Here is a 26,250-nt window from a genome sequence, read left to right as displayed (position 1 = left end):
TTACTAACAGAGAAAAATGCAACACAGAATCACTTACAGCGATTCAGACACACATTTGTCAGATGATGAGGATCCACAAGTTCTAAATTCAGTGAAGTTGGGATTAAATCTCTATGAAAGCAACCTGCAATGTACATTAAATGTGTGAAGATGTCAAATATAATAGTGTTCTTTAATGTTTTTTGCTGCAAAGTCCCGATGTCTTCCATAAAAAGTGTAATAACAGATCATAGAGTAGAGTGCACCTCAGGAGGTTAAATTAAGTTCCTCTTATGCAAAACAGACAGATAAGAATCATCAGCCACAAAGACCATTTATACACATTGAATGTTTTATTAAAAAAGAGAAGTTATAACAGTTTATTTTATACACAACTATTTATGAGGTTATAAGCCTATTAATAGAGAGCATTTGTCTTTTTGACAAGCATGCCCACTTCACAATGCAAAGAAAAAAACAAGAGAAGGAGGGCAAAGTGAGGGCGAAGAAAATAAGACCAAGGATGGACTTTTGAAAACAAAACAAAAAACCTTTTGACTTCTTAACCCTCAAGTATCACACACTAGGTACCAAATACATTGTTTTTTTTTTTATTTAAAAAACTGCTATTTTCCATGCTGTGTGTGCCTGCTGAATCCCCTGATGGCAGCAGTAGGCCAGCACAGGGCACAAATCCACACAAGCACAAGACAGAATGGGATGGTGTGCACCAAGCGAGCCTCAACTCCACACCAGAAGCATGCAAGTGCACGAGAAGACACGGTAAACACACGGGGTGGGGGGGGGGGGGGGGGGGGGTGGTATTACAGGATCAGGGTGCTGGCTCTTTGCAGCTGTGCTCATAAATGGGGAATGAGCCCTGGATGTCCTGTCTAAGGATTAATGATAGGCCAGTCCATTCACTTCGCTGAGGCCCTTCATCCTTATTGTGTCCGGCAGGGTGTGGGGGGGTGAGGTGGGGGGACTGTGCGTGTACGGTTGGAGGGCTATGGCTCTGGACTGGACTTTTTCTGCAGGTCTGCAGTTAGAAATGCGGGGACTCATCAGTCCCATCGTGTGAAATCTAATTGTTTGGAGTCACTGTTTAAAACTCTGGATAGTTAAGACATTATCTGTAACGCTGTGGTTGTATAGCAGAAGAGGAGGAGGGGGAAAAGCCAAAAGGAAATTAAATAAAAAGCACAACAAACAGGTATTTCCATACTTTTTCAAAAATAATTCAAGTTGCAATGGGAAGAATTATCATTTACTGGTTTGAGGATATTTCTTGACTCGAGTTAAGAGACAATCTGAAACACAAAGGCAGTAATTATTCCTCTTGACATTGAAGAAGTAAGTCTGGGGAGTAACAAAAGAACAAAGGAGGCCAGTGAAAAGATCAGATGGTTGTCATGTTTACCATAGCAACACCAGGCCACAGCTGAGTATATCATCAATTTATTGCCCAGCAGATGCACAATGCTGAAAACCAAACCTATGATTTTCACCTAACACAAGAGTCGTGTTTTTAAAAAAGACAAAAAATATCATTAGTTCCCTGTTGCACCACTGCATCATAATGTGCTTTTTTTTAAAAATTAAAATTCTCAACTGGGATATATACTGTATTTTCAGCACTCAAGTACAATACTGCACAGATGTAAAGTAAAACAATTATTCCAATCTGGATTACTTAAAACAAAAAGTTCTCCTCAGTGTGATTATTTATCTGAACCATAACTTACAACAGTGGTGCTTGATGATTAAGATTAAAAACAAACAAAAAGAAAAAAAAAAAAGAGGTCTCTTTAAGGAATAAATACACATTTATAGGCAGCTTAGGGAGAAAACTCAAGTGTGAGACAGGGAATCTGTATTCAGCTTTGCAAGTTTGTTCTGTTTGATTGGATGTGGATCACAAACTTCACCACAGCCACTCCGAACACATGTAAAACATTCACATAGCTTTATACTGCCTAGAACATGTCAAATATCACACAAGTTAACTCTGCTCCAATTAAAAATGGCTGCATTCTGCTGGAAGCTAACCCCGAGCTAACATCTGAAACTTCCCCCGAGCTGGATGAGAGAGAAATTATTATCTCATAGCTTTAAACAGTCAAACTCTTCCGATAAACATTGGAAATTAAAAACAAACCAAGGACGTGTCTCGGTTTTAAATCTGAATTCAAACGTGGTGATAATTATGGGCACAGAATTGTGTTTGAAATCATGGCCTTTGTAGAAAATCCAATCTCTTGTCAAGGGCTGAACCACACTTTTGATTTCTGTACAGTTAGATCTATCAGGCTCTCTACAAGTCAAACGTCACCCTAGTTTGAAATCACTCACACTCATCTGTACAACTCTGAATCTGCAGGAGGAGGACAAGTAGGCATGTCTATGGAGTATCTTACATATTATCACACAACAGACACTAACTAAAAGTCAGATGAGCAATGAATGCTTTATCAGGTAAGTATACCAAACTAGCTAAGTCTATCTGTAATACAGCCATATAGCATATGTTGTTTAGTTGAAGTCACCACCCAGCAAAACTAACTATCCTGACATGTCAAAAACACAGTTCAACAAATATTAGCATGATTTCCATCCTTTCAATACCTTTTTGGGTGCAAAATGTTAATCACTATGCAAGATACAACCAAACTCATGTATTTCAAACCTGAGCCATAAAAGTCTAACAACCCTACATTAGCTCAAAGAAACCCAATGCCACTCAGCCCTGGGTAATTCCCCTTACTCTGCAACAGAGTGAAAATTTGGATGTGAAATCACAAATGTAATACGGGATCAAATTGCAGGAAGAGGTGAAGAAAAGTATGGTGAGTAAAAATGTGCTTTTCTAGTTATTCTTCCACCTTCATGGCTTTTTTTTGGAAACATGGTTTTAGGGGACTTCCTCAATGGTCATCTTCCTTTTGTGATGAGGCACAGAAGAGAGGGGGGAGGGGGGAGTTGAGATCAGAGGTGAAAAGGTGGTTCCCCCACTATGATTCAGCTGTGAATCTCCCTTTTGGGAATCCACAATCTGCCACAAAGCAACCAGTGATTTTTTTTTTTTTTACTGCAATCTCTGAAGTGAATACATTTCAAGGTTGTCTAGGTAGTTTGACTGCCATATTCGCCTCGACAAAGCAACACTCGCTCAGTGTTTCGGGTTCAACACTGACTTTTCATGAGGCTACAGAGAGGTGTCTTTATCACTGTACAAGGTAGATGCTGTACACAAAAAAATAAAATTAAAAAAAAAAATCCAAACGTGTTGACCCCCCCATCGGGCAAAAAGTGAGAAATACAAGAAATAAAGTAGGCAAAACAGTCAAAAAAAAAAAAAAAGCTGCGATTGCAATCTCTTTCCACTCATCGTGGATTTACATCTTCACCTGCCACATTGAATCAACGATGAATGACACCAGAGGTTGTTTTTTTTTTTTTAAGAAGTCAAATCTGTACATATGAAATCAATGGCAAATTAATTCCCCTCAATAAAAATTGCTACAAGCCTAAATGTCATATATCGGGTCCTATTTCGTAATCTTCAAACTAGTAATCCAAATAGCAATTCTGGTAGGCAGAGTCCAGTCGATGCAGTTGGTGTAAATACCACAGGTCAGACCAATATGAAGGGGCATGCATTGGAGTGAACTCCAGGTAACAGCGGAATGTAAGGAGGACCGATACAACACTAACCTGAATCTAGCTCCACATATCACTCTTCATTCTCACTCAGATCCACTCAATAACCATATGACTGTGTTTATTTCTTTTCACTAAAAGTAAAACAGAGTTTGGCACTGGTTTCCTAAATTCACCTGAATAGGTGATGTCAACACTCTGCCAGGAGGGTTGTTAATAATGAGGATACATTTTTTTGTTTAATAGCAGGAGTATAGATGATTGTAACATAGTGGCATCCTGCTAAATGAGACTGTTCGGTACCTGTGTTTCAAGGTGCCTCCTGACAGAAAAACCAGTGTAAGCTGCATGAATTATTAAATCCATATGGTCAGATGGTTAAAGAGTAGCTCTGGTCTATTTTCAGTTCCCATAATACCAACTGAGTCTGACCAGAATCTCCACAAATGCCTCATAATGGAGCCATCTTCATTGCCTTAGTGCACATCTCCTCAGTACAGTCTATGCAACTAGTGTACGTCCCAACAGATCAACACTCATAGCACCCGACATATGTCTTTTTCACCACATTGTCACTCACTCCTTAATAAGACATGTGTATATATATATGTTTTCCCTAAGGCTTGACCCTTGTTCAGTATTTATCTTGTACTGCACAGCGGCACACATTGACAGGCAGCTGCAGCAGGTCGACAAAGAGTAACAAAAAGTTCAGTAACAGCCAAGATAGCATCCGAACTGAAAGAGAAAGAAAGGTTGTTTTTTTACCGACATGCCTCAATCAATATGTTGAAAAAGATATGCTTAGGCAGAATTTAGTCTGTCTATTGGCACTACACTTTTTTTAATTTTAATGTTAAGTATAATCAGATAGCGTCTGTCTTTGTGCATCTTAATAAATACTGTCTTGACTACAGGATGATATTTGAGAGCTGTGCACCCAGGCAAGCAAGACTCAAGCAGCTCTATAGTGGAGCTATAAAAAAAAATCATTGGTCAGAATCAATTGGTATCATGGAAAAAAGACAAAAAAAATAGAATTCAGGTCAAACTCGAAAGTTATATTTTAAAAAGTGAAATTTGAAAAAAAATGAGCAGTTCACGGGAGGGGAGGGGAGGGGGGGATTTTTTTCTGGCTATGACTACATGACACACTTTTAAAAATGCAGAGATGACAGGGAGAGAATATGAAAGCAATCGCGACATCTGTGTGGGGAGAAACAGCTACAGAATGGGAGGGGTGTCTGTCAAACACACCAAAGGCTAGATATCCATAAAAATCCTTGTTTAGTAGTAATAATAATAATAATAAAAAAATCAACTTGTTTAAATATGAATATTATAAGTCTGCTTTCTCATGGTTAGGAAATCAAATATAGTCTCTGTGGGGGTTAAAGGAGGGGGCGGGATGGGGGAGCCCTCCTTTCACTACAACTCCATGTCCTGGGCCTCGTCTTCTGAGAAATCAGACATGGAGCTTTCAGATGAAGAGTCACCAGCCCCCTCCTCCTGCTCCTTCAGAGCCTCCTCTGTTGCATATTTCTGGATGTACTCTGTGGAGGGGAAAAACAAAGAGGAGAGTGTGGTCAAACCTAGCCAAAACTCTCAGGAGGACATTTTTTTTTTTTGTTAGATAATAAATTTGGAAAAACAACTTTTTCCAGGTGTGTAATTAAGAATCTAAGATACCTGGGGTCTACACCCCACAGATTTTTAAAAAAAATTAAACTGAACCTTTGATTTTCTGCTTGTACTCCTCTGGCCGGTGAAGGTACATGGCAGCTGCGTCTCCATTCAAAGGGTCGATGGGGTTTGGGTAAGCCAGCAGCTGCGGCAGGAACGACTCAAAGATGTTGGTCAGATCTGGGGAGGGAGACGACCAAGTCAAACTTTACCAACTGAAAGAAACATGTAATCAGATAATATAATCCAGACTTCTCTGAAATGTAACCATTAATCTGAGGAGACTTGATGGAGAAACTAACGCTCACCTAATGTTTTGACAATCATACAGTACCAGTCAAAAGTTTGGACACACTTTGCCATTCACTTGAATGAGAGAGTGTGTCCAAACTTTTGGTTCTCTATGTCTGATAAAAACACCTGCCTCTGTTAATCTTCCACATGAAAACTGTTACAATGCACCACTGAAGGTCACAATCAATGTACACGGATGTCAGTCACTGATGACCATACAAAAATAATCAAAGCTGCATTGGTCATAAATGTAAAATCCTCAGCTCGACAGCTTCACAGAGGCTTGAAGCAGACTAATCCCTTTCACTAGCTCTCTGCTAACAGGCCTCATCTTTCTCTCAGTGCTGAGGCCTAGTCAGAAAACCTGCAGTTCAGCTCTTATCTACTAGGTGTCAGCACTGGGCCCATCCAAATTGGGAAAACAAACACTTCCTACAGTCTATTGTACAGAATTATCATGTTTTGATGATTTAATCAGCTGCTTTTGTTTGCTTTCCTTTTGCAGAGGCTCATTACAGACAATGCTGGATTGATTAGCCTATTCTTTCCATGTATATGTCCAATCTTGATTTTCTTTTTCCCAAATACTCCACATTACAACATCTGCAGCATTTTACACAAGTACAAACAAAGGTGCTACACAAATGTGAATCTCCAAAGGGTCTGACTTGATTTAAAAAGGAGAACTGAGCAAGTTACCTCATTTGATTATCGTCAATGACCTAAAATCTGTTCCTTTTTTATACCACTCAGATCACTCCATCAGAGTTCATTTTGAATGAAATTACTTAAAAGCCAGTTAGGGCTTTAACATTCATATCCAGAACACCAGTGAAAATAAATAGGGAGTGATGCTGAAACATCTGCTAAGGATATTACTGTAAAACCATTTATATTGCTCAACAGCTATCTTAGCTGGAGGGGCTGTAATGAGAAATTAATGGGGAAATATACATGGAGAGGGGCGCAGGGACATGGAGAGCAGCAGAGAGAGAGAGAGACGGTAAGAAACAGTAAGTACAATCACTGCCATTGAGAGTATGTCAGCATGTCCCTGTCCCTCACAGCTGACAGACTGTAAATCATTCCTGTCAAAGTTGAATGTGTTCTGACCTTGCTGGGTGAGGGTATTACCTCATTAGTGTTCACTTCTCCCCCCAGTAAGTAGATTAGGGACAATTCTGCACCACTGCCTAATGCTCCCACAGTTGCTAGCGAGGGGGCTGGCAGCTACCTTTTTGGTGCTGATGGCACTGTGTCAAGTTCTTCACACATAATCACACAGACCCCAGTGAGGAAACTTAATATGGACACATACGACGCAGCAGAGCCACTCACCATAAAGGGCTGTCCATGTCTGGTTGATGACATCTAAGCACACTGTTCCTGACCTGGGAAACCGAGAAGAAAACAGAGTTAAAGTGGCAAGGCCAAAGGGCGGTAAGAGAGAGAGGGGGGCAGTCCCTATGGAGAGGCTAGATCCTCTTAAGTCAGCATTTCTGCATTTAATACACTATAACTTGACAACGAGGCTTGTCCCTTTTTCAAATGTAGAGGAGAAATGCGGCCACCAAAATTGGACACCACTGATATATCTGTTTCAGCCCTCAGTAACCCATATGCTTAGTTGGCAGTTAATTGAGGGTCTTGTCAACTCGTAAAGTTGTAAAATATCACATGACCAGGTCAGATTTACCAGGTAGTTACATTTAAAATGCTAGCCACTCATAAATATATTGCTTTAGCTTCACCTTTGAAAAAGTGCCTACAAGATTTGAATAATGAAAGCCTGATATAAACACCACTGTTTGTTCTTGTTAGCTGACTAAATATGTTTTCACCACAGAAAATGAAAGTTGTATCAGTATATTTAGTTTACCTTATACATTATTTGCCTGTTGTCTACTGTGTGTTGAACTAAAATGTAACAACTTGTACTGGAAACATGGGTAATTTGCCCCAGTTAACCACTAGTACTTAAACTTTGTCAGCAGTTTCCTAATGCTAAACGTAAAACTTTCTGACTTTAGGACCGCCCAGATGCACCATTAGTTTCAGCCTTTGTTAGGCTAGACTGTCTCATCTGGGGAGCAGGCACAGGTTTAGCCTGTCCTTCCAGTCATCCCAAGGACCCACCTTCATAGGCTACGTCCTTCAGAGGATCTTGCCTCTAAGCAGTGGATTAATGGGCACAGAGAAACAAAGAGCTTGGCCAGGTTTGTAATTTGCTTGATTTGCTGCTAAGCATTTTAGCCGATTATGCTGAAATTGGTGGCTAAAAATAAAAAGTTATTACATAAAACATTCACAACATAAGTTAATCTTTTTTTTACTATTTCAACGCTTTGAAAAATTAAAAAAAAATCAATATAGAAAACACTAAAAAATATGAATAAATTCCACAAATGTTTTTAGTTTACAATATGACAAGCCAGCTGTTTACAACATGTCATAACAGCAAGCAAACATCATTTGATGAGCTTTAATACACAAGGCCTTCACATGAGTGTTAAGGATCAATAATCCAATAATCTACACCGCCATTATGGTCTCAAGTAACAGAAACCCATCGAAAAACATTGACACTTCAAGCACATGAGAGTGGTGAACTTACGCTTCATCAATGTTGGGATGAAAAATCTTGTTCATGAATCCTGAAAAAGAAAGGCAGAGCAGTTGAGGAGTGACTTTAAGAAACGTATTTCTCACAATTCGTTATCCCGCATGTGAAGTCAGAGCTCCTACCTATTGATGGCGATTTGAAAGGGTATTTGTCAGGAAGATCTACTCGCACCTTCCACACGCCTCCCTCGTACGGCGCTGTAAGTAAGGAGGAGACAGAAAAATGATGAAAGGACGCTGTTGGAAGACAGAAGAGAGACTTTCGTTCCATCCTTCATGCACGCCGATGGATTTAGACGCTGTGGGGTTGTATCAATTTTCTGCACTCTTTTCTCATCTGCTCAGAAACACAGCAGAGAAATGAGCTACACATGCCACTTCCCTCTGCCATTTTTCTTTTATTTTATGCAGTAATGTATTTCACCCCAGGAGAATTATTTTCCTCAACAAAAAAAAAACAAAAAAAAATCACTTCATATAATACGCTAACATCAAAGAGGAAGAGAATGAGATTGTGTGTGTGTGTTTCTGTCCCAGAATAGCAGTGTGTAACAGGACCCTCATGTGCCAAAACTGAACAGCACATTAATGACAAAAAACCCCCCCCACGCTTGTCGAGGATGAATAGCAGTGAGCATGTACACACATACCCATACCATTTCATCTAGCATAGTTTCAAGGCATCACAAACAGGGTCAAAACACCCACTTCCTCTCTTTGGTGATGCATAAGTGGCAGCGGTTTTTAGAGCGACAGATGTTGCGAAAAAAGTCTAAGAAAGAAGTGCTTCCTGCTGATGAGGCTTGCTCTCCTCATCCAAATGCCTGGCTAGTCTCCGTTTCACACTTCGTGGCCTCGAGCCTGGTTTCAATCCGTTTTACATTCCTGGCCTACTGTGACAAACCTCTCTTCATGTTCCAAACAGGAGAATGACTGATTCCTTTGCTGGCTGCCCTCAGGACAACATTTATTGTCACTTCATGCACATCAGATGCGGTCAGATTATTCATTTTAACAGTTTATCTGCTTTTTTTTACAACCAGTCCTAAAAATGCTAAGTGTTTGGTTAAGGAAGGACTGTAAATTGTAGAGCATTTAAGGTCCCAAGTGGACTACTGGCAAACACACATTTTTTTTTATAATTCGTTTCACGTTTTTAGAACCTGGGCGAACACACACTAGACCCTAGGGCCACTTTCTGGGACACACTAATTAGCCCAACAAGGATTCATTCAGCAAGTCAAAAAATAATCTTTTTGGTAAACCAGAAAAAAAGAAACACTTACTTCCTTGTGGTCCGAAAAACTTCACTACAAATTCATTGAGTCCGCTGAGGATGGTGACTTCATGTTTGCTCTCGATGCTGGAAGGCGGTTAAGGACAACAGCTCCACATGACCACACACACACACACACACACACACATAAATAACACACAACCTGTGGAAATAAAATGACTAACAATTACTGAATATGCTTTGGGGTCACAAACTATTAGGCTTCCCTATCCTTCCCTATCCCTATTGTTGTGAGAAAGATGACACAAGAAGAATCTGACCTCTTCCTTCTCTCTGATCCTTCATCATTCTTTGATGTCGTACAGAGTTATGAAGACTAACAAGGAATTATAGCTTCTGACAGATAATGAAAACAAATCAATGCAGGAAAATTACACTTGCATTCAGTTCTGACCCCTACTCCTGGAGAAACAGTTTCGGTAAAAATCGATAGCTACATGCCAATTTGTTGAGTTTAAGAAACAGAAAAGTCATGCACACTCATACACGCGCTGACAATCCCTCCGAAGCAATGCAGGCCTCCTTCCACCTGTCACTCTCTAATAGCCCTCTTGGAAATAAAGCACAAGTCCCTACAGAGAGAGGGGTCTGTCTTCTTCAAGAAGCTCTGCGCTTCTACAAGTTTATATTACCACCCATACCAGGGTGTCTGCAGGATTCACTAAGCTAGAAAGACTCTTTAAGACCTCTTTAATGCTACATATAAAGCAATCTAAAACTTCTTTCTCAATCATATCGTACAAAGTATTAAAGTATGATGGAAAACCGGTGAGGATGATATGGCCAAGAATTCTTTTTATTATGTCACATTTTTTTCCAGTACTTCCCCGCAGTATATGAAAATCATTCCTACTTTTTTGAAGACTCTTGTACATTTTTAACAACTTCTCAGGTCTTTTAGGAAACCAAGACTAAGTCTTTTCAAGACCTGCAGATATCCTGTATACTGCTAACAAAACCCAATGTAATCTCTGCCTTGCCTGTAAGTGCAGCATTAAATTAAAACATATATGTTATTATGAAAGTATTAAGCTTTTGATAGAATCTACTATCTGAAATCAATCAAAACATCAGTTTTAAATTATGTCTGCAAATACCGACATAACCCAGACAGTGACAGAGAGGCTTTCTGACGAAGCATGTCAACATATACAAGTTACTTAATTGAGATACTCAATACTTTTCTCATGTAATCTTACGTAGTTGTGTAAGACTTCTTTGCAGTTGAAGAACTTAACTTTCATTATTACGGTACTATGTATGTCTGACCATTTCATTTGTAGCCTGAATCTAATCATCTCAGACTGCAGATGATGTAGTTTTGGTTGTTATTTAAATGTACAAATGCTTTTCTGTCGACTACAGTGCCAGTAAGTGATAACACCAGACTTGCTCATGACACATATTCTTAGAAACAATTTGGCCAACCAGTCATTTTTTTTTTTTTTTATAACTTGTTGTTACTTAAGCGTCCTTCTAATTTAACTTCAAACCTATACAGCAGCTGAGATTTAGAAAAAGCAGTGTTTCCTAAAATCGTCAGCCACAGGAGAGGTTTATTACGGTTGGCGAAGAGAAAATAAGCACCCAGTGTTTGCCTCTACAACTCCACTTACTGACATAATTACAGAAATAACAAGCCCTACAGTACATTAGTGCATTTTTATTCATTGTATCATATGGCAAATTGGATATACTGTAATGACACTCACTCTGATTATTTCTGATCCCCATTCTAACACAAATTCATCATGGAAAAATTATTTTTCTTTCATATAAGCAGAGGAAATAGGTACAGGAAATCAGACTGAAGCAGAGAGAGACTTAGAGAACAAATAATCACGTGTCACAGAAAGAGGAAAATGATCACAAAACAAGAATAGAAGACAGGCAAGAACACTTCGGAGACAAAAGGTACAAGAGATGGCTTAAAAATCAGTTTTCCATGCCACATAGTAGCAGCTGGCTTGTCAATCCTGACTGAGTGTGTATCCCATTAGCAGTAGCACTGACCCCCAAAGGGTTAAATCAAACTGGAGGTTATTTTAAGCTCTGGTTGAGTCTGCGAAGAACAGACTGAATCCCTGGCTTCGGCAAGGAAATGTGTCATTGTCAGACAGAAGAGGAACCTCTCTGTTCTGACTGTTGGAAGTCAAGAAGCCATTCTGAGGCTCTCTGATGCAAAGTCCGAGGCAGAGCGAATAACCACAAACAGCATGAGCGCAAACAACAACTAGCCCACGTGCCATAGGGAGACTCCAGCACTTAAAGAAACACTTCTCCCCTGTTATGGTACATTCATAAATAAATGCATGCCTTCTGTTCATATTCTACAGTTCACCCACTTCTGCCCTTCATGTAAGGACATCTATGCATCTAACCAGTAGTGAAACCACTGGTGTGTGAGTGAATGTGTGTATGACCACATGATAGAAGGGCAGCGATGCCGAGTAGGGGGATGGTATGGACTGTGAGTGTTATGTTATGGAAGACAGCAGTGAGGCAGGGTGGGGGGAAAAAGCTATTAATGGGGTTGAATCAACCCTGATTATGCAGCAGGCTAATAGACACTGACCGTTGTGACTGAGATGCAAGAGAAAAACAGGTCCAGCTGTGAGTCAGTGAGACCTTTTACACATTTAGTTGACACATAACTGTATGAGGAAACGTTTACAGGATACTGATATGAGTTTACTCTACTCCACAAAACACCAAAATTACAAGCAGGCAGATCTGCAGTGGTCGGGTTCTTAGTGATCTGTACATATTCATGTGACCATAGTGAGATCATGTGAGAGAAGGAGGAGGTAGGTAAACGGAGTAGCTCATATTGCACCGTCTGACTTCTCACATTCTGTTACACTCACATGATAATGACTTGAACACAAGTTACACATACACAAACACACACACAAATCACTTGTGAGCAAATTCAAGTGCAGTCAAGAGTCACAAATAAGCGCATCCAGTTCTAACAGTAAACATGGCAGCAACAACTACAAAAGACAAAAAGATACTTTTTATCTTACAGGATAATCTCTGGATTTGATGTCAACTTCACAACTCTACCCATGTCCTCTTATTTGCCAATCCCAAAACTATTAATTTATCAATAGTTAATTTATTGGTTTCTTGCAATCTTCCATGTCATCATGACACAATGGCCTAACCCACTGGCCTCTTGTTTCAAACAGAGAGGCCAAAGACTCTGAGCACTCATTCCTTCCACCCAGTAAATAACTTCGAGTCCCTGTCGACAACAACTCCATCCCACTATGAAGGAGTTTGGCAGGTCTGTTAAAACATGAGGGAGTTCCTAGTAGAGCTTGTAAACTCCCAACTGGTGGAAAGAGGATTGGGAGTATAGGTGACAGGCAGCCATTCAGCTGGCCAAACAGAAAGAGTCAGATAAGTGGACGGTCACAAAACTGGATAGGCAGGACACATACCAATTAACTATGAGCCGCAGTGTCTTTTTGTTTGTTCTTCAATAATGGTGACATGATACATTGCATTCGCCAAAGGGAAGGGAAATAGGTTTCACCTTAGCTGGCATGAAAGGAAGAAAGCAACTGGGTTAAAGAGTGTACTGTAACAAACACTGTAACCAAACTAACAATGGCCTTAACCTATATCCTGGATATAAAAAGTCTAGCCTGAAAGTAGTTACTGAGCAATCCACGTACAGTAAATAGGACAGGATATTTGGTATATTCTGTATATTAATGTGCCTGTAAACACACGCATTGTTACCCAACAAAGATTCAACTGGTTCAAGCACAATTAACTGAACTACCAAAAGTGTTTTCATCAAGGTTATGCATCTACTTGTTTCCCCATCCTCAGCATTACGCCTACGTCCATCCCCCCACCTTGGATTAGTATAGATAAGTCATAATCTGTGGACAGCACCGGGTCAATATCCTTTTACACACACATATAATCTGATACACAAAGCCCAATCAATCCAGAAGAACATACACATACACACATCCTCAACCCTGAAGGCCCTGAACTGTAACAGCAACACCGTCTCCTGAGTAAACAACACTGTTTCACTGCCAAACTTCCTTCATACATGACATACTGTCTTGAAACACTCACTGACAGTTGAAAATGCAGTGTAGAGAAAAAGGTCTAAAAGAGCTACTTTCAGACTACCAATTAAGCCTCAATAAAATGTTTTAGAGTTTATCCAAGTACTAAGCTCAATGTTAACCTGATTTTTAACTTTATAAAGCACATAGAAATGCTTAAGTGTAAAAATATGCAGTATATAGCATTTACGGTTGCGGTCTAGACATGTCTTGTTTTCCTACTGGTCCATTCAGGCCTCTATCCCTGTCTGACCCAGGATCAAAATATCCCATCCTGACCAGCCTCTTCCTGAGTATGGAAAACAAACGTTGCGGTGAATCATAAACGGCACTCTGTCAAACAATGCGGTGTCAACTATGCTCCAGTGTCTCCCTCTTTGGACGCAGAAGTTGTTGATCTGGTAAAGGGGGGAGGCACCGGCTGCTTTCAAAGCACTTCCCTGCTTCTGTCATCTTTCTTTTGAGGAGAGGAACGGAAGGAAAACCCCACACTTTTCTTTCATCATCAGGGTGATGTAATATGTTTTAAAAATCCAGAATTAACCAGTACACGCAGAACACAATAAAATGGATTTCTGAGCAGTAACTTTTTATTTTCTACCTCATTTTGTGTTTTTTTTTTAAGTTCTGGAAAAACAAATTAATCAAAAAGTGCCAGTAAGCTTCAAAATGACAATATTAGCACAAAATGAACAAAACATTTTTTTCTAATATTGTACATCCTTATGTCTTAGGCATGTACTGAAGAGACCACACTGACTCCACAGACCAGTTCAGGTTATTTAAAACCCAGCACTCAATACTCTGACCACCTGCTGACACCTCCAGCTTCAAGTAATCCTTTTAAATTGAAAGTATAATGCTTCTGGGCAGACTGGGTTCAAATAACAGGAAAAGACAAATCAAAGAATCCAAAAAACATGGGGAGAGCATGGGGTTACTGAATAACAGAATGTACACCGTGCATAATTTTCAGTTATTAATGGTACTGATAAGTCAGGAAGACTGTTAGACGTATTGTGTGAACGCAACATAAGACACACTGCTTATATTTCAGACTGTGAAAGCAAAGCCAAGAAGTCTGCCTGAAAGACACTAATAGTCAGTAACCCCCAAAAGCCAGCAGGGAAGAAGAACATAAAAAGGAGAAGGTAGAATAAGGTCAGCCAACTAAACAGAGAGCTGAAACAGTGAGAGTGAGTGAGAGCATGAGAGGATGACGGAGAGAGCTGTTAAAGATTTAAGTAAAAGAAACATGGAAAGAATGATGCCAGAAGAGAGGCAGAGAGATAGTGATGGAGAGATAATGAGACACAGAGTTCAGCCTGGTGAATGCTGATCTAGCCTTGCAGGCAGAATGACATCATTGCTGTGGACTGCAGGCCAGTGATGATGAGTGTGTACACAGACACAAAAGACAAAAAAACATTTCTGGATATGACTTTATCGAGAAAAGCTATTAATAGCTTTTTAATTTAGGTGATAGTTGAGAGTTTTGTGATTCTAAATTCCCTGGTGCATGTAGTGAGTATGTACTATATGAATATCCATCGAAGTTGCAATTGACTTGTCGACATTAGAAGATTTTTCTAGAAAATAAACCTATTTTTAGAGAGGTTAATATACAATTTTGTACTGAGCAGTTTTATTTCCGAAGAGTAGTAAAATAAGACTTGAGTAGAGTAGACTTGTAGCATTATATAAAACTGTCATCTGTTAAAAAATTTAGAAAAGGATTAACGCATTGGAAATATACTAGGAAGATTATTGAGGTAAATAACAAAGAGAGTGGGGCCAAGTTAAGAGCCTTGTGGTACACCTTTACCAACTCACTGTGATTTAAAAGTGTTTAATATATTGGCTGTTGCTTTTGGAGCAAAAACATTTCCAATAACAACTGAAAATTGTTCAAAATTGAGTTTGAAAGAGATACAGTGCTACACCCTCACCACTAAATGATCTGTCAACACAAAAGAGGTTGTAACCAAGCAGGAACAAACAGAAGCAGTGGTTCTATAAAAACAAGAATGTCAGAAGTAGAGCAACCTAGCATACAGCACAACTCATCTACTACTGTGTATGTTAACATGTTATAACCCCCCAAAACTGTCTTATTGCAGAATTTATCTACATATCATAAGCATACTAATTATATTCCACAGACAGATGCTACAAACCAGCCTGCTTTGGTAGCAAACATGTCATTTCCCTCAGACAGCTCTGTCTGAGGGAGGTGAAATGCTTTGCCGCATACTGAAATTAGGTGAACTGCATGCTGACAGCACGGTGTCTTTGTTTGCCTTGAGCAGTAGTGTGGCCTTGGATAAATAATGTGGTGTGAGAACGTTTTTTTTTAAAATACATAGGAATTGGATGACATAAATTTGTCAATTTAGCCGTTTTAAATGACAAAACACTGAGAGTAACTTGTCTGAGAAGTACATCTTCATTCAGAGATGAGGAACTTCAAGGCTGCAACCTCTCTTTCGCTTTCTCTCCTCTCACACACACCCATTGTGGCGACAATATACAATCAAAGGCACTGCAGATGAAAGGCAGGAAATATATAAGTTGTCCTCAACGTGTAAGCAAGGGTAGGCTTCCTATAAACTATAGAACTACCAAAAAGAAATGCACAAGCTAGGATTCATTGCCTGCAAGAGACAAAGACAAGAAGACCTACTTCTAAAAAAAAACAACGGTGACAGAAAGCAGCTTTGTACAGCTGAAAGACAATAAGGGAACAGACAACAAAGTCTATACCAACATTACACCAACAACAAAGCTGTTCCTTCTTCTTCCTTCCAAAATGAGCTCAATGCCTACTCTCTGATATTGAAAGTGAAAAAAGAGGAAAATGAATCTAAGTGTGTGACCATAGGTGTAAAATGTTTGCTTGTATGCCGTCTCTGCCAGTATACACCTTTATCTATAGATTTCTACGAATTAGTGTGCTGCACCGTGCCAAGCAGGATTACTGTGTGACCTCCACTACACTCAGCGGTCTGAAAACAGAGGCAGCTAGTGTAGCACAGCAACCATCCTGCCACAGAAGGCAGAGCGAGTGATAGGCAGGGTGTTGCTGTGAGAGTGTGATTTAATCAGCTCAAAACCAAACAAACACCGTTCTCCCCTGCAGCCAGCACCAGCCAACCCTACTGACCCACTCCTCCACTCTTTGCCTCAATCTCTCTCTCTCTCTCTCTCTCTCTCTCTCCCTCTCATACTGAGGCTAACATTTTCCCCTAGCTGTTTACTTTCTTTTATTACTCATTATGTCAGACTCTCCCAACTCAATTTTAATACAGATTTGGAGCCTGACTGAATCATTCCAACTGTCAGAAACCCCCTCAAACCCCCGGCTCATTAACTCTGCGGATAGATAATCCTATGAATACATGTTGAGCTGAAGGGGGACAAAAATAACAGCTCCCATTCAACCAGACCTTGATGCAAATTTTCCATTTACAATACTGATACCACAATAATGAGTATCTGGCAATATCAATCAAATTTGTTCCTCTTTAATATCCACTCAGTTGTCACTAAACCATTTATATTAAACTTTTATGTTCCTTGTATTGTCTAGTAAAAACGACTTTATTCTTTTCAATTTGCTTACTGCCTCAACAAATTTTATTCACAATTGTAAGCCATTGATAGACCGACCATTAAAAGGCCATTGATCAACCATTAAAAGTAAATTTAGCTACAGTAGCTATAATGGACAAAATGCTAAAATAAGTGGAAGAAAAACATTACAGAAACAATCACTTTGATATTCATTTTCACAGTTCTAAATGAGGAAGTCTTGTTTAATTTGAGTATAGCTGAAAACTAGCTAATCATCAAACCAGCTTGATGGAACTCAAAGGTCACAAATGTCAGTTTAGTGTTCTTTACATGTGTGGTGGCCAATGGTAGACCAGAGGTACACCAGTAATAAGGAGCTTAAATGTGTTTGCATGTTTGCTTGACGGAAAGTATGGTACCTTCCGCTGGAATGGAATCTTAAAAAGTAATGCTGCGAGTTATTCACGGCCCCAAATCTGATTTAGACGAGTTCTGCAACAGCCAACGAAACTGAGTCAAGTTTCATCATTGTCAGTGTGGCCTGGTTGTTCTCAGCTCTCCTGTGAGGCAATGGGGTCCTGCTTGTCCATGACTGCCCTGGCAGGCACTGATAAGTGAAAGGAGGTGTGTGGGTAGGGCCTGTGGTCTTTTGCCAGCTGTTCTCACTTCCCCTTTTCCTAACCACATCTCACAAGAGATACAAGGGATCTCCCTTCTAACTCGGTGGATCTGCACTACTAAGGTTTTAATAACGTGCACTACAACTCACTTGTAAACAAATTAAGCATGTGATTGTTCTATGTGGAACAGAAATAACTTAAAAGGCACAGGGAGTGACCTAATCCTTCAAAGACTCGACTAGAATAGTTGTACTAAAGCTCACTCCGTTTACTAAAATTTAAGCGGAGGTGATCAGGACATTTTCAGGTCACAGCTACCAAGTCAAAATTTTACAAGCATGACATGAGACACATTAACTTACTTTAACCTCTGCTTATCACTAAAAACACACCAGTTTTATTGATCTCTGACAAGAAATCAAATACATGTCTGACAAACTTTAATCCTGATTAACAACACATTTAAACATTCTTAACTTTGCCAGCTACTAATACTGCCTCAAAGTTGCTCTTATTATCTGGAGAATAGTTAAGGAAACTGAAAAATTAAACAATGAACACTATCATCACATCTCCTTATCTGCGATTTTTCCAACCTTCATTCAAGTTTGAAGAGCAAAACAATGTATGTGAGTTTCATGTTAACATGCTGTACTTTGGACAGGTCGCAGGTTTTGATGTGTTGCACAAAAACAAAGCAGAATTCTCTCTTAAAGTACTGAAAACTAGTATGTGAATCTAAATGAATGGTGTTATTGAGCAAAGCTGGGCTTGTCTGTTCTCAAAGCATCTAGCTCCTTCTGACACATTAAGTGTTGAAATACTGATGGAGTGCCTGGTGCCAGCATGTGCGGCCTCTGCGAAAGAAAACCTTGCAGCAAGTTTTACATATCAATGGACATATGGCCCCATAGGCTTGACTCACTGAAATCCACATGTAAATATCTGGTAGCTGTTAAGTGCTGCACTCACTGGATGGTGAATGGTAAGTATATTAACTCTGTGAATACCTCAGTTTCATTTCTGCTTTGGTAAGTAAAGTTCAACATCTAGAATTTTGACATATTTAACATATGATATGATATTTGGATTATGTCTCCAACTGCAAATATGACTTTACAGAAAATAAAACAGCCCACATAAAACCTATACTTATGTAACAGGTAGTCTAATATGTTGAATCTGTGTACATTTTATCCAGTTATTCTACATTATCACATTAACCTACATATGTAAACACAGATACCATCCATCCCTGAGGTGAAAACATGTTGGAATGTACCTTTTAAACCAACATTACAGTAACAGTTTTAAAAATTCACATAAATATAAAAAGCTGTCTTTGCATCTTTGCAGTTATACAAAGAGCACATGCTGTGAAACAATATAAAGGCCTGCTGTTTTAAACAAAGAACCACAACAAAACAAAAACACCCAGCTCAATGCTCCACAGATAATCACAAATATCATAATCGCTTTGCATTGCAGATTTGGTTTCCACGAGATACAGGCATCAAAAATACTGTGTTAGCTGATGGCTACCTCCCTGTATGAGAGCTGGAGCAGCACAGTACTGCACAGGCTAAGTTCTTTGTCTTCTCTGGTGAGAGATGAGAGCCCACCCACTGCAATCTAACGTGAATCCCTCAGCTGCTCCTCCTCTCAGCCCTTCACTAAATCAACAGTCTATTTACAGCAATAGCACAGAGTCTCTCTGTGTATGCACGTACGTGTGAGCTGCGTGCGTGTACACACAAACAATATGATCGTTAATGATCACAAAACTGAGCCAGGGCAGGAGGTACAATGACCTGAATCTGAGGAAACTGTCTAATGAGCAAATCTACTGATAGATAAGACAAGATTTGCTGTCTGTTGTGCAGACAAAATAAAGGAACAGATGAATCCCGAATTTCAACACTGACGTGTTGAAGAAACTGCAACTTGGGCAAACCTGGATTTCAGTTTAGTGTGAAATGCAGGCATACGGCTAATTTTATCTAATTGATACAGACAAGGGACGAGCAGAGGCAGATTGCCAGATATGCCATGTATAGGGTGTGGATAGTGTAGGTTGCACTTTCTTGATAAGGCCTCGTTTGCCTCATGCATAGGCTATTTTAGCTGAGACAATAAGAAGTCAGTAATATAAATATATTTTAGACAACTGGATTCAGTGCCACAGGCACATATGCCAACATAATGATCAAACATGTAGCCAGCCTATCGTCACTCCTTTGATTTTCCACATTAAAGGAGCAGTGCACGTGAACAGCAGAGGCAGGCAGAGTTCCCCAGCTCCCCAGAAAAAAAAAATCATGCGAAACAAAGAGAGGAACTTCAGTCCATCTGTTTTTCTAAGAGAACTCAGCCATGCGTGCAGGAAGCTTCACTGTTTGCACTGTGGGATTAACAGTGAGGGCCTCCAATCTCCTACTGTCAGAGATGCCTTGCTCCCGAACCCCAAAAACAGGACTGTCAATCAAGGTGGGGGGGGGCCCTTGACTAGACTGGGAAGGCGGGGGGTTGTGGCAGTTTCCTCCCATCCTCAGTTTACTACATTAATTTAGGTCTATTCATGAACAAAGAAAAATAAAAAGAGCAGAAGTTTGATTAGGGAACCTCTTAAAGAATGAGTGTATGCCTAAGTTTCCCCTCTTTTGTAGCAAACAAAGAAGAGACATGTTTTTATCCTGCAATTACATTATTTTTTTATGCTCCTGTTGCATTACAGGAACCAGTCAAATATCAGTTGGAAAGACAATTTTTGGTCACATGCAAAAATCCAGTCTGAGAACCATAAAATATAAATCTCTGTTTAACTGTATACAAAACAAAACCATCTGAATGTAGGTATTGTATTTTCAGATGTTGTAAAGCTTTCCCAGGATTCAATGACACCATAGTTATCTCAGTTTAGCCTTCGTAATTCCATACTGTGACTGGTTGAGTATACCCAGTAGATGAGCAATTTCCAACATAAAAGGCAGTGTTTGAGCTTGTTACTACAGATTACATATTAACCTCAAGCCACAATGAACGTGGACTAGGAAGTGATAACTCGACATCAGGGTCAACAATGCTTATCAAAGCAAGGCTAAGTAGAGGAAAAAAACATGGCTCAGGTAAACACTTGTCTCTAGACATAGATTCTCCTCCAAACAATGATCAAATTGCAGCATCTGTTTTTGTTGACAATATAAGTTTATACCTACAGTATGCTGTCTTTGCTGACAGCATAATATAAAATGGTACTATGGGCAAGTTTTCTGTAACTTTCTTAACTTCTATTACACCATAACAACAAAGCACATTGTTATTTTATGGAACAGGATCACCAGACCAGAGCGTTCCCCATTCTCATCATGGGTTCATCATGCTCCTATTCATTCAATCAATCTCTCAGTCAGAAGCAGGCAGAAAACTGCTGGCTCCTTCCCTACAGTAAACTGCATCTAGTTGGTTCAGTCCTGCAATAATAGCGCTGAGTGCAGATTAGCTGCCTGTGACTGTGTGACTTGGTCTGACCCAGCAGCGGGAGGTGGAGGTCACAGGGGCTCCTGTAAACGGGAAACACAAAAGGCTCCGCTGCTGATGCTGTCCGGATGTCATGTTACAAGGGCACAATGGGGCCGAAACACCAAGCGGAGGGCAGATAAAGCTCAGGATTGGTATTCCTTTCAGGGAGGGTGGAGGATGTGGTGAGGAAGGGAGAGAGGGAGGAGGTGGACAGTGCCCCTACAAGCCTACCCCCCGACTGTGGACAACTGAATAAATCAGACTTACTGCAGGCCAAGTGCTACTTCAACAGTCACTTCCAGGAAAAAAATTGGACCCCTGAAACTCACCTTGAGCGGTGATGAAACACAAAATATGACATACCTGAATCATGTGAAGATGCTAATTTAGGGATAAACGATAAAGACCCATATATACTAGTATTGATGCCAGCTATCATGACGGATACTGGGGCTGATGAAGCATGCAACACCCGCCCCCCCCCAACTCCACCACTACTGTGTTGAACATAATTCATTGGTGGTCATGCTTCACAGCACTGCTATCCCATCACTTTCAGACCTTCCGGCAGCAAATGAAAGGTTGCACAGCACAAGCTGAGATGCAGTTTAGTTTATATAAAATGCCCTCACATCTGCTTTGAGGTAATGACATTTCCTATATGAACAAATGTACACCTCAAGTTTTCATGCTATTGTGAAGATAAATACAAGAATGGCCTCAGCAGTGATTAAAGAAGTGCAGTTTCAAAGAGCTGAACAAAGTGAGGTTTACTGATTTGACAACATTTTTCAAACTCTGCTCTTTGATGTTAAGAATCCATTAGTTAGTTTGTCTATGCCTTTTAGGAGGGTGCCTATATTTTTTACTTATTAAATTCCATAGCATTCATGCCACATAGTATGTACAGTGTGTTTATCCAAGGCCATGTGAAAAAATTATTGATTTTACCAGGTTACCAGTCTAGTTATATTTAAAAAATATAAAATAGATTTGTGTAAGTGGGAATTTCGAAGGAGACCAGCAGGACAAGCTTACACACAACAGCCTTGTTGTGGGAAACAAATCAATAAATTTCCATAAAAAAACCTGATAACCTTGCAAACATTGTGACGGTAGAAAAATTATAAAAATACACATTTGTCTTCAGATTTTTCTTGACTGTGTATTAATTGTAGTACAGATAATCCACACATTTTCTTTTCTGTCCCATTCTCTGCATTAAAATCCATAGGCCCAGACACCACAAGAGCTTGTGTTAGCATTCACAATAGGCTTAGTCTTTTGTAATCTACCTGTGCTCAAATTCCAGCAGCTTACTGCTTAAAAGCATTTGTAAAGCCAGAGACCAGTGATGAATGCATGCAAATAATAGCACAACTACCTACACAGTATGTGCAGTCAACCCCACACAACAAGCTGAATGTAAACCTCTTTGAAACGACACTCTCTGCTAAGACTCTTGTTCAAGTACACCATGTTCCAAAATTAACGCAACATGTCCGAGAGCAAAGGTGAATAGCCAGTGGCCAAAGGTCAGGCAGGTCATTGAAGAATAACGCTAGCTTAGGACTAAAGCCTGGCAAGAACTGGACAATAAAAAAAAAAAATACCATCCATCCCTGAAGCGAAAACACTCAAGACTATAAGTTTGAAAAGGAGAGGGTGAAGGAGTAGTGGACAAATAAAGATACATGTAAAGTCAGTGTAAGCCAACACCTAATGCCTTCTCCATTATTATTTCATTAAATAGTTCAAAGATTTCAGGCTATTGGCATGCAAACACACAGACTGTACATTTGGCACAAAAAGCAGGCTGCTATCCATTGGCTTGGCTTAGGACAAAGCTCAAAGCTTAAATCCAGTGATACTACATGCTGAGGTCATTCTGACATTCATTTTCATGAATTCCCTAATGCCCCCCGTTCTAGATTCTCAGCTCTCCTGTGGCCGAAGCAAATTAATGCGTGGGGGCTCTCAGTGTCAGCCCGTAAGAAAGAAGCTGCTCCGGTCTAAAAGGCAGTGCGAGTTTCAGGTTTTGGTTTCACCAGGGGGAGACACAGTGATAGGGAGCACAGAGAAGAGGTTGTTACTGCTAGTTTTGCTCTAGGGACACAAACAGAAGGAAGGGACTTTTGCCCAGACCGGTAGCCCTTTTTACCTCAACCCAATAAGATAGCCCAGTCGGCAGTGAACCCATGTGCTATGTCACTCAGTCAATCTCAATTCTGTAGACCTACATTTAAACACAGAGGGCTGTCTTTCTCAATACTTGCCTACCACTGCTCACCCATGGTGTTGTAACACACACACACACACACACACACACACACACACACACACACACACACACACACACACACACACACACACACACACACAGGTCATTGTATGGAATTGAGCAGGTGGCATACAGCAAACCTGCTCTTGCCTGTCAGTGAAATAGCTCAAGGAGGAGAGGGGGTGTACTACCCCCGATACTGCAAAGTTGTGAGTGTGTGTGTGTGTGTGTTGCAATCCATAAAAACTCTTGCTCTGTCTGCCTCAACACCACATCACAGCCTACACACAAGTGGAGTCGAGAGGGGGGAGCAATAACTTGCTCAAACAAGCACTGTTGCTAGCTAGCAGACGTAACAAAATGCCTCAGGCAACAGGCCAAAAGCCAAGAGAATTGTAGCTTGAGAAGAACTAGATAAAAGCCTTCTTGTTGATGTGTTTTTACATAAAGCAGCCAAATGTTTCAAATGTATGGGCTAGTGATATTCCAACTCTAATGTGATGGTATGAGGCAGGGTGTCTTATGAAATGTAGAATCAGTATTGCATAAGTCAGAAAAGATATATATACATGTATACAAAAAGAACTCAGAATACAGTATTTCTTGCATTCAGTTTAAAACTTAAAAGATCAAATTGAAAAGACTTTCAAACTTTTCCCTTTGAGACAACTTCCCCTTGTTTTTGATTTATTTTGACCAGCCCATTTCTAGCCCCATATTTGACTAAGCTTTGCAGCCATCCCATCAGCTGTTCTAAGTCCCTCCCTCTGGTGGTTTCCGGCTAGTAACAGACTACCCAATCATTAAGCTGGTTTCCACTGTGCTGGGACAAAAACAAAACTACTTTTTTCATACTCTTCTAGAACATTGTATGGACTGGAAATATGTTGTTTTGGTTCATTTTTTAGAGCTCCCTCTGTCAGCCATAATTGAAGTTAAACAAATACATCAGGACTACAAAAGTAAACATGGTGACAAAGACTTGGAAAAACAGAACACCCTAGATGTTGCCTGAAAGTTCAAGCTATCCACAGTGAAAACGATTGCTGCCTCATGACACCTGCTGTGCCACTAAACAAGCAGCTGCCACGATCAAGTCCAATTCCAATATTAACAAAACAACCAACTATAACCATTTTTAAAATGATATAAGTTAGCCTGCCATGTATCTGCCTGCAGACACTGAAGTACAGTGAGACACATAGATCAGGTGGCCATTTTGATGTTGAAATTAACCAACAGACTAGCCAGCCAGCTCAGCAGCGTTACAAGGTAACATTTCAAGTGACAGATGCAATAACACAGTTGGAAAAACATTAGTAGGGTTACAAAGCAAAAGCTAATTAGACCCAGAAAGCTACACATGCTGCAATAACGTCAACGTATTTACGAGTGTAGAACAAAAGACATTTTCAGTTGACGTTAGCCTTACGTTATGTAAACAAGCTCCTGTGTCAACGTGTAAAGGGGCAATTTGACTTGAGTCCCCTGACAACAGGCTGGACAAAGAAACCAAAATTGCCATAAGGTGCTTAATATAGTCTACCGCTGCCAGTGGTGCAACAAGATGAAAGACATTCCTGGAAAAGGAGAATAACGTTAGCGTCTGTTCGGCTGTTGCAGTAATTTTCGAATATAGACAGCAAGCTAGACAACAAAGCTGAATCTTACGAAAATATAGTGCTGGAAAAATGCTGTAAGGACCGATCAGATTATCTAATACAGCTGTCCCGATAAGCGACTGAAGGTTCGCAGGACAGAAATAGCTAACACTTGGCTTTGCTAGCAAAATGTTGTTTACACAAAACACCAGTCATTCACAATGAACGCTCTATCTGCGTTAGGTTACTAAGCTAAACCAAGCAGCGTTAATAAATAGGGGTAGCTCATATTACATTTCCACATACATTCTGACATAGCTGACTAGCAGACAGCGATTGAGAGACTGTTGTTTATGTCCAGAAAAGGATACAGTTTCACCACATCGGTATCCATTCGCCTTTTACCCGGACTTGGAGACGACATTTTTGCTATTTCCACCGCAGAACACCAGTGAGTCAACTGAAAGCTAGCCCCCCGAAACGCTAGACAGTCTAGCAAACTGTACTATCCGAAAGTTAACATTTGCTTTCAGAAATGTTCACCGCAAAACGTCTTCTCTGTTGAATGTCTCTCTGTCCTAGTGTGCTGCTGAGCTAACGTTAGACCTCTGCTGTTCACTGCCTCTCAACGCTCTGACCATGGTTCTGACAAGCTGGGATCCCTCCGCGGACGACGTCATATATGTGCGACCACACTTCTTTGTAGTTTTATTTATAGCATCTGTAGTTTTGTAACTTTGATTTCATGTTAGGAAGCAATTTGACACCAGTTATTGTTTTCTATTTAAGAATTTAGAGATAACATGGAAATGGTAAGACCGAGAATAAGTATTAATATGAAGTCTTTCTTCATGGTTTTAATGTTTGTAATTTAGAAGATAATCCTCACTAGTATACTGGCTCTGTCTTGATGTTAGGATATATACCTCAAAATGTCTGGCCACAGCTGGAAACAATTTAAAGGTTATCTCAATCATGCAGGCAGAGACATTTTGCCACATGTACATCATTGATGTCATCATCT

At 40.0% G+C, this 26,250-nt stretch overlaps 1 protein-coding gene across 1 annotated transcript; it reads right to left on the bottom strand.

The window, feature by feature from the left end:
* Positions 1-313: 313 nt before the first annotated feature.
* On the bottom strand, positions 314-25,905 carry ube2h (ubiquitin-conjugating enzyme E2H (UBC8 homolog, yeast)). Its single transcript, XM_042402861.1, has 7 exons — positions 25,598-25,905; positions 9,525-9,601; positions 8,362-8,436; positions 8,231-8,270; positions 6,955-7,007; positions 5,374-5,502; positions 314-5,192 (listed from the first exon to the last, which is right to left on the bottom strand). The coding sequence occupies exons 1-7, from the start codon at positions 25,648-25,650 to the stop codon at positions 5,068-5,070; spliced, it is 552 nt and encodes a 183-aa protein (XP_042258795.1). The 5' UTR covers positions 25,651-25,905; the 3' UTR covers positions 314-5,067.
* Positions 25,906-26,250: the final 345 nt, after the last annotated feature.

This window comes from Thunnus maccoyii, chromosome 23, assembly GCF_910596095.1.
Source record: "Thunnus maccoyii chromosome 23, fThuMac1.1, whole genome shotgun sequence".
NCBI lineage: Eukaryota > Metazoa > Chordata > Actinopteri > Scombriformes > Scombridae > Thunnus > Thunnus maccoyii.
Note: the sequence above shows the minus strand (reverse complement) of the source record. Positions and strands in the feature narration are given on the sequence as shown.

Bases quoted from the DNA above. Each gene is read 5' to 3' on its own strand.
- ube2h (XM_042402861.1), bottom strand. From the start codon at position 25,650: ATGTCGTCTCCAAGTCCGGGTAAAAGGCGAATGGATACCGATGTGGTG. The intron at 9,602-25,597 runs GTATCCTTTTCT...ACCGCCTTCCAG, and splicing joins GATACCGATGTGGTGAAACT to CATCGAGAGCAAACATGAAG. The intron at 7,008-8,230 runs GTAAGTTCACCA...TCGGTTTCCCAG, and splicing joins CATCCCAACATTGATGAAGC to GTCAGGAACAGTGTGCTTAG.